Raw genomic sequence first — 9,658 nt, 5'->3', positions numbered from 1 at the left:
AATCTCTCATTTCATCTCAAATACGCTCCATATTGACACTGTTAACTCCTTGGTAAAAATGTTTGTTGTGGAAACTAACAACTAGGGCAGTTTTTTTTTGTGTGTGTATGGAAATATTTAATCTATAAAATAAAAATAAATAAGCATATACATATTAGACATATTATTAGACATTAATAACACTCCTTGTTTATGTTATCTTATAGTTTTAATCACACGATAATTTATATTTTTATAATGGTTTTGGTTTCATTAAGAGTTTGGGACTAGAGTAAAGCAATTAAATGTATACATTAAAGTAATTTTAAATAAAGCAAAAATAAATTACAAAAGCATAATAAAAAATTTTCCGAGACAGTTTTAATGTGACCCTCATATAACAAAAAATAAACAAAAGAAAAGAAAATAATACAATTAAAATAATAATAAACCCCTGGGACATAAAAGTGGGAAATATATGGCAGCCATATGGAAGCTTAAGTGATTAAACATAGGGTTTGTATACACACATGTGAAATGTAAAATTTGAGAAATATATTGCTTCAAACTGAAACATTTAAATTTTAAAGAGATACAATTTCAGTGCTTGAGTTCAATTATTAAAAGTTGAATCCTTGTCTGTGGAAGTTCCACATAATGCAGCGTTACATGACTGACAATATCTAATGTTCCTCTTGTCCTTCAGATTAGATTAAATCACGTGAAGGAGTCAGCTCGACCCTTTCTGAGGACATACCATTCAATTTATGAGGATAACAGGCTGAGAAGAGTAAATAGTAAATCTTTTTCTTGAATATTTTGTGTAAATGCACAAGAAATGCATTTCCCAAAATCTCAACAGGCAAATAATAATCACAAAAAAGGAATGTGTTCCAGTGAATGGGTGAGCACACTCATTTTACCAGAGAAACTATAGTGAACTTAACAGATATGCTATGATTATCCTAAGTAATAGCAGATCTGCATGAGCTATTGGCTGTATGGGTGGAGGGAACCAATGCAACACTGCATGTCAGGTTGAAAACGTTCCAGCTAAGCGCCACACCTTCCGTGTTATGTAACCTCAGTTGACTTGAACATTCTTACAGCTACACGTTGTTCACAGAGCACCCTGTCTTATAGTTTGCATGAGCTGATCATGTACAGCAAGACAGCTGCAGGATGCTGCCCTCTCTGACTCTGTTGAATGACAGCATGTCTAGTATTTGTTCACATAGTCTTTAACTTGCAGTGTGGCACAAAGAGAACAAACATTTCATGATAAGATATTGTATTCAAGGCAATGTCAACTTTAGAAGTTTTTAAGGGTCACTAAGCACTTATTCTTTGATGATTGTTTGTTAGCATACACCTTTGCACTTTTTGAAGGCTCTGTTTCCTGTGAAAGATAGGGGAAGGGTTTGCACTTCAGCCTTGTGTCATGCATGCACAAAATAACTCGATAAATATATCAGAGGGAAAAACATCAGCAGTCTGAAGGTCATATAAGCATCTGGATTAGTTCAAGTGTCATGAAGTCAACCTGTTTTAGAACTGCTCATATATAAATATATTAAGATATAATGTGGGAAACACATGGAAGCCTGTTCCTTCTTCAGACAAATGTAAAAAAAAAATATATATATATATATAGTAGTGAGATAGAGTTTAAAGTAATAAATAAAGTCACAACTGTGAGACAGCGCTGATTACTAAAACTAAAATGTAAATAAAAATAAAGCTACTGTAAATAGAAATATATATGTATAAAAAAACTAATGAAAATGACAAAAGCACATAACAACATTAATGACACTTAAACTGAATACTGTATATCAAAATAAAAGCTAACTCAAATAATGAATACATATTATATTAGTATAAACAATACAATATTTGGGGCTTCCATAGAACCTATAGAATGAATGGGCTTCCATAGAACCTAATGATATTGGCTTTCACTCCGATCAGTGTGAGATAGAGAATCACAATAATTATTTATATTGTGTTCCAAAGCAGAAATGGGCTTCCATTGAAACATAATCCTGTGTATTTTACATAGGCTATAAATTACAGAGCAACGGATCACACCTAAGAGTTTATACCAACTCTGATTTTACACTGACTTCTTAAGAATAAAATAAAACAGAACTATTGCTTTATTGCATTTTTATGAAATCATACCATTACCACAGACTATTGCTCTGTCAGAGACATGTCACTTGCAGACACAAGAGATATTGCCACACAACTGTCATGCATCTCCTAAAAATCACAATGAAAAAACAGGACCATAAGGCATATCCCTAGCTGACTTTTGTGCTGCGTGAATGGTGTGAAAGCTCGGCCTCTAGTACTGAGAGGTCGCACACAGAGAGAGATTGGTAATGCTTTAATGGAGCACACAGGCTCTCATTATATAACACAAGGCTTAGTATTGTAAGGCTGAGTGGGGTGAGCATCTCCTTACCCAAACCAGCTGATCATCTCACCATAGCATCACTAACAGCTGTCAGCCACCCAACATTATGCCATTAATAAATTACCCAGGACCACAACATTGAGTAGTAATCAAAACTATTCAACTCCCATTGCAAATCAGGTTTATTGGCAAAATGTACAGACTTTCAGCTGTTTGCAATGAACCAATCAAACAAAAGTATTCAAAATAGTTCAACACAACAAATGTTTCAAGTGGTTTGCCCAAATTCAACTGAAAATGCAACTTTTACATGACCTCTGCAGTCTCAAAATTATTCAACCCCCTGAACAGAATCCCTCACAACAGCACAAATCTGCAAAACAGGTGTTGTCTCAAGAACACCTGATGCAACTAATCAAGGGCTTCATTAGCTGCACCAGGTGTGCTTGAGCTAGAACACATGAAATATCTGAACTGGCTAGGTTTGTTGAGTCACGTTTGACTGCATGTTAGAAATATGGCTAAGTAAAAAGAATGGTCCAAAAAATTTAAGAGAAGATATCAACTCCCTTCACAAACAAGGAACAGGATACAAAAAGATAGCAAATGGATTAAATGCTCCTAGAGACACCATAGGAAGGATAGTTTGCAAGTTCAAAGTTAAAGGAACAGCAGTCACACTACCTGGACGGGGCAGAAAAGAGAAGCTATCAACGGCTGCAACCAGATTTCTGAGAAGGCAGGTTCAGAAAAACCTTCGAGTGACTGCAAAAGACTTGCAGCAAGACTTGGTGGCAACAGGCAGAGGTTTCAGCTTGCACAGAAAGGCGTGTACTAAATACATGCAGTTCCCATGCCAGAACTCCAAGACGTACACCACTACTGACCCAAAAGCACAAGAAAAGTCGGCTCAAATTTGCTCAAAATCATATAAATAAGTGACAGAAGTTTTGGGATTATGTTCTGTGGAGCGATGAAAGAAAACTGGAACTTTTCAGCCCTATGGATCAGCGGTATATCTGGAGGAAGAAGAATGAAGCATATGCTGAAAAGAACACTCTGCCTACAGTTAAGCATGGTGGCTCTGTGATGCTCTGGGGCTGCTTTGCATCCTCTGGCACTGGAAACCTGCAACAAGATGGATTCATTTTTGTATATCAAGAAATCCTAGGAGAAAACGTCCTGCCGTCAGTGAGGAATGCGGAAGCTTGGGAATCATTGGACCTTCAAACAGGACAATGATCCCGAGCATACCTCAAATTCCACCAAGGCTTGGATGCAGAAGAAGTCCTGGAAGATTCTATAGTGGCCATCACAGTCACCTGACTTGAACCCCATGGAAAATCTCTGGTGGGATTTGAAGGCGGGTGGGTGCAGCACGCAAACCCAAGAATATTACTGAACTGGAGGCCATTGCTCATGAGAAATGGGCTAAGATTCCTCAGAAACGCTGCCAGAAGCTGGTGTCTGGTTATACATCTCGTTTGCAGCAGGTCATAATGGCAAAAGGGTGTTCTACTAAGTACTAAAGCTGCTTACCATGAAAGGGTTGAAGCCTGCAGAAGTCATTAAAAGTTGCATTTTCAGTTGAATTTGGGCAAAACACTTGAAACATTTGTTGTGTTGAGCTATTTTAATGACTTTTGTTTGATTTGTTCATTGCAAACAGCTGAAAGTCTGTAAATTTTGCCAATTAGCCTGATTTGCAATGGGGGTTGAATAATTTTCACTACAACTGTACAGTTACTACGCCTTTCACTTACGACAGTATAGTTTTTTCATGACCCTCAGGATACTTTATAAAACATTTTATTAATTTAAATGGAATGTACATACAGGTTTGGTCCTGGTGGACTATAGCTATTGTGCTGCTGCAGAGCAAGTACAGATTGCTTCCGCTAAATGCTCAGAACATAAAATGAATTGAAACAAGCTGCTGCTCCTAGAGAGAGGGAGACCCCCATAGCAGATCTAGGCAGGTGGTACTGGGGAGGCGGAGGACTAGAATAAGAATTTGCATAGCGTGCAGAGTGTATTCTTTTGGATGCATCGTGGTTATAAAGGGAAGTAGTAATAGATATGTAAAATTGTTTGTCTGTGGAAGTTACATTGAAACAACCAATCAGAAATCGAATAGAGTTTCATGCCTGAACTATTCATTTAAACAGTTTAGTGTAACTTTTCAAGTAACATGCTTCTTTTTTCATTGAGTAGCTCGATTAAATGCAACGTTCTTAAAAATAAAGGTTCCAAAATGGGGTGTTCGCAGTTATGCCATAGAATAACCATTTTTGGTTCCCCAAAGACCTTTTCAGTGAAAGGTTCTTAAAATATATATTTTTTCTTAGTGTAGAGAACATTTAAATAATCTATAGAACCCATTTCCACTCTAAAGAACCTTTTGCAATGGAAAGGTTCCATGGATTCTAAAGGTTCTTCATGGAACCTTAAATGCCCAAAAAATAACCTTTATTTTTAAAGGCCAATTCACACGGCACAGAAAAACAAGTAGGCCATTGGATTTAGAATTTTATGAAAAATAACTGTCATGTTCACACTGCCCCAACAGACACAGACAAATGCTGATTGAACATTTTCAGTCAGGTGAAAACAAACCCCGACCAACAGCAACAGACGCCGACAGGGGTAACACACTGATCCGACAAAACCCAACAAACATGTTTGTTGCCGTTTGTCTGTGCAGTGTGAATTGGCCTTAAAAGTGTATAGCTGTAACAAGTTGACATGCTCATCTCAATTAACCTCTCTCTCTCTATTGTTGAAAAGTTTGATTCATTCTAATGAATTGGTTCATCATAAACAGTCCTCTCTCATACTGGAAAAGTTACAATTTATTATTTAATTATATTATTATTTTTATATCAATTTTGATTGATTCAAGTTTTTTGCTTGTCAGCCTTTAACCAGAATATATAAATAATCTGTTTATATCAGTTTGACCCATATCATAAATCTGATCATGGAACATTCTGCCACGTCTCACACGTGAATGCTAGTCACTAGCATTACATTTGTTTAGCAATGTTCCCTTGCGGGTTCCAAGATGCTCTGGACCACATAAAGGGCAGCTGCTAGATATCATCCAGCAGACTGGATGTGCCCGGCCAAGTCTGGATTGCCTGATCACGTAGTCGCTCAATGCACCATGGCATGGGGAAGAGCTGATCCAGCCAAACATTTAGAAACTGATTTATGCTTTTATGAGTCCCTTTATGATTTATGATGGTTTTATCATCATGCCAGTCTGTCACGGTTGCATATCCCTGATAAAACAGTTCGTGCACATCAAAAAGGAAATGTTTTTTAATATAAAATGTAATATATATATATAAATACATAAATTCTGTTTATATAATATAGGCCTATATATATATAAATTCTGTTTATATAATACATGTGTGTGTATATGTATATACACACACACACACACACACACACACACACACACACACACACACACACACACACACACACACACACACACACACACACACACACCACAAACTTTTAAGTTAGATGCGAATAATTGCTTTGACAACACCATCATATATAGGCTAATGTTTTTCCGCAGCATAATATCCTTTTCATTCTCTAGTATACATGTATGTGGATCCTGTAAATATGCTCTCTGGGTGGATGAAACGACATAAATGCCTTTTAAAAATTTTTTTAATCCATGCTACATGTTTGTTCAAGCCTCAAAATGACATTTTAAATCAACTGCAAATCCCTTATTTAGTCGCTAGTGTATGCATCATGCAGATTAGTTCCTTTGACCGCCTGGCAGTATGCGCATCTCACGCTGACCTATTTCACATGAATGGTCAGATCGTTGGACTACATTTGGTCTGACATACCATAATGCCCCTTTGTAGCTACAGCAGCCATTTTGATATTTAATATATACAGCAATTCTCACATTTGCTTTGCTTTTGTCTATTCTTTGTTTCCATCCACCTACATTACTTCAAAGGATGGGTGCTACCATGATTGTGGCTTGGGCGGTTAGAAAATTGTATTGTTCATGGTTCAGTGAACGTGTAGTATAAGATGAAAAACACAACTTTGGCTAAGAAAGGTGAGAAGGTTTTCAGAATCAGATATATCAATATCCAATCACAAAGGATAAAGTCAGGAAAATAAAATGCATGACAGGGAAATGCAAAAATAATTTCTTAAACATTACCCTCCAACTTGCACAGACATACCTTAAATCATGTCAGTGCCATTGTTTTGTCTCAATGCACACCAGTAATGTTTTCCTTTTCAAAAAGACATGCTACCTAAATGTCCTAATTGAACTAAGGCCTAATCCTGGCTTAATCTAAGCCCTGCCTTTGAAACCAGGCCTACATCTTTTGAGACTTAATTCAGTTTCAAACACTCACAACATATGAGAACTGAAGATTAAAACTGTCTTAAGGACTGGATATATCATAATTAGATTAAAGGTCATGAACTGATAAGCTCCATCAGACATTTATGGGTCTAATACACTTTGAACCATTAAGAATTATGTAGTGTAATGTCTCGAACTGTCTGCATTAGCATTTACGCCACTGGTTTTAATGTATCTAAAAGGAGTCAAAATGGTTGAGAATGGAGAATAAAAATGATACTTTGGCCAAAAATGAATTGTCACTCACATTCATTTAGTTATAAACTTGTTTGATTTTCTTCTGTAGAAAGTGAGAAATGTTTTGGTTCTGTCCATACAAATGAAAAGTCAATAACCAAAAACTGTTTGTTTACACTCCTTTTGCAAACTTGAGTTGCAGAATTTACCACCCCCTCAAGACGTTACAAACACGAGAACACCTTTAATAAAAACAAGCTCAAACCTGCCTTTGCAAAGCCATCGTCACACACGCAACTCTTACGAAACCAGATTAGCAGACACTCACTAACTCCATTCAGGATTAGATATTTGAGTCAGTGAGTGTCTGCTAATCTGGTTTTGTAATTTGACCCAGCCCGCTGGTAAATGTTGGCATCTTATTGCACTTGAGAGAAGCCACGCAGTTCTCTGGAGGAAGACAGCGCATTGAGGCAGTTTAAGTTAATACTTTATTTATAAGTCACTATATTACATAACAGCACAACATAAAACTTGAAATCTTTTAGAACAAAAAACAACCAGTGGTATTACAGACTCAAATGGGTCCTGTTCAAAAGGAAACAATGCATGACAAGCATACATACTTGAACAGCACAAGTGGGAAATGAAGACAGAAGGCACGCCATGACACATGGACAAGTGCACAAGAGCAGCATTAATGCATAAAAACCCCCTCATTAAAAGGCAAATTGGCTAATATGAAGAAATGAATTACCAGCATTCAGATTCTTCTACAGCTTCAAAATGACAATGTCAAGGGCTTTCTGACTTGGCATACAGAGATTTTAAAAAAACAAAACCCAAAACTAGCTGGAAGAGATTCACGCTGCTGAAATGGTCAGTTAAAAAAAGAAAAAAATTATAATAATATATTTACTCTCATAGCCCTTTAACTTCCAGTGGAAACATCCTGAAAGCACCAGAGACTGCCAAAACAAGCAACGTGACAACTAATTTGGGTAAAAAACCCTTTTGATGGCAGAGGGGGGATCTAGAGCCCTTTAGGTCCACTGCTGCACATTCACTTCCCAGTCCAACAGTTCATGAATTGTCCATTAGACGTTAACGAATCAATCCTATCGCAAAAGGCTACCTCCGCCAATTTCTCTCTTGTAACGACTTGTGAGATGATCAGCCTGGACGGTGAGCTTGGACAGAACGGCAAACAGTCCATGGAGGTGGTAGTGGAACTGGCCCTCCAGGTCGGAGCCCTCCTCCTCGGCTCCTCCGTTCACCTGTGGCGGCTCTTCTTGCTTCACTGCCATCTCTAGAAAGCTGGCACCACCACCCATCTCCCTCTTCAGCAGGCCCCATTCCATGTCATTTTTAAGGGACTTCACCAGCAGGTAGTGCTCATACATATCCCTCTGTTTGCTGGGGAAAGGGGGGATGTTGTTGTTGTGGCTAACAGAGGCTTGGCTGTCCTGGTCCTCCAGAGGCACGTCCCGCAGTAAGCTTGGCACCATGATGGTCTCGTCCATGTTGTTGGCAGCGGCGATAAACCGGTTCATGACGTTGAGCAGTGAGTGCTTGTTGCAGTGTGTGTCGTTGCTGAGTTGCATCATGGCAAAGCTGAAATTAAAAGGTGAAACATTCATAACTTCGAAACGCATTGCGATGCAGGAAGTGTACACTAGGCTACAATCTCTTGCAACTAAAACCATTATAAATCGACGAGTGTGATAAACTGATTATTTTACGTCAGAGTTACGGCATGACATTGTCCCTGACATGCCAGTATTGCAAAATACATGCTCTACAACAGTCCAATAAAGCAGTTTATTGTGGTTTAACGGGCCCTAGTTCAATTGGTTGCAGCCATGATGCAGCTCGAAATATTAAATATAATTTGTATTTATTTTAAACACGAATTCATTTACGTTTCAGCAGAAAGGCGTTACAACGTTTGAATAAAGCGCGATTTAAAAGAAACCAACTCCGCGTATTTTCACCAGAGAACCACGCAGATTCAGAGCGACCATTTCGTTCCGGGTTTTAGCGGTTCAATCGAGTCACTGTAAAATAGCTCTCTAAAAAAAATATTGTTTTAGTTCCTCGCGTCGCTAGTGCAGAGGACATTTTGCATTGATATTATAGATTTTCAGATATTAAACCGGTAGTACAGAACGTAACACTACTAAAGAACCTTGCATTGCAAATGTAACGTTAAAGGAGACAAGCATCGCTTCACCGACCTTGCAATGACACGCAGTACATTTTAAAAAAAGGGTTTAGATGCAATTAACTTACCTGATTGAGACTTGGTAATTGACTGGTATAACCCAATAATAAACTATAAAAGACTGACGAAGTTGCCAACGCTTTATATCGTTCCAATAGAGAAGAAAGTTCCCTTCTTCTGAGAGTGCAGTGGGAGACCGACAAACTTATACTGTTGACGACAGGCGGGGAAGCGTCATGTCCAATGATTATACCGAGATGCAAGTGATTGACAGGGCATCGGACCAATCAAGCGCCTGCTTTTCATCCGCATCCATGTTTGTCGTTATATTTTACAAAATACAACCTCTTTACATGTAGGTGAGTAAATGATAACAGAATTGTCTTTACTCTAAACGCAGTGAACAGTTTTAATTTAAAGTTGCTCGTGGTGATTA

The 9,658-nt window shown here is 38.0% G+C and overlaps 1 protein-coding gene across 1 annotated transcript; it reads right to left on the bottom strand.

Annotated features, from left to right (window-relative positions):
- Positions 1 to 7,470: 7,470 nt before the first annotated feature.
- Positions 7,471 to 9,449, bottom strand: mid1ip1l (MID1 interacting protein 1, like). The gene is made up of 2 exons (XM_082176797.1): positions 9,291 to 9,449; positions 7,471 to 8,612 (listed from the first exon to the last, which is right to left on the bottom strand). The coding sequence occupies exon 2, from the start codon at positions 8,603 to 8,605 to the stop codon at positions 8,117 to 8,119; it is 489 nt and encodes a 162-aa protein (XP_082032923.1). The 5' UTR covers positions 8,606 to 8,612; positions 9,291 to 9,449; the 3' UTR covers positions 7,471 to 8,116.
- Positions 9,450 to 9,658: the final 209 nt, after the last annotated feature.

This window comes from Leuciscus leuciscus, assembly GCF_965113295.1.
Source record: "Leuciscus leuciscus genome assembly, chromosome: 8".
Taxonomy (NCBI): domain Eukaryota; kingdom Metazoa; phylum Chordata; class Actinopteri; order Cypriniformes; family Leuciscidae; genus Leuciscus; species Leuciscus leuciscus.
The sequence above is the reverse complement of the archived record's forward strand: the minus strand, read 5'-3'. Positions and strand labels throughout refer to the sequence as shown.

Coding starts and splice junctions, on each gene's coding strand:
- mid1ip1l (XM_082176797.1), bottom strand. CDS start 8,605: ATGATGCAACTCAGCAACGACACACACTGCAACAAGCACTCACTGCTC.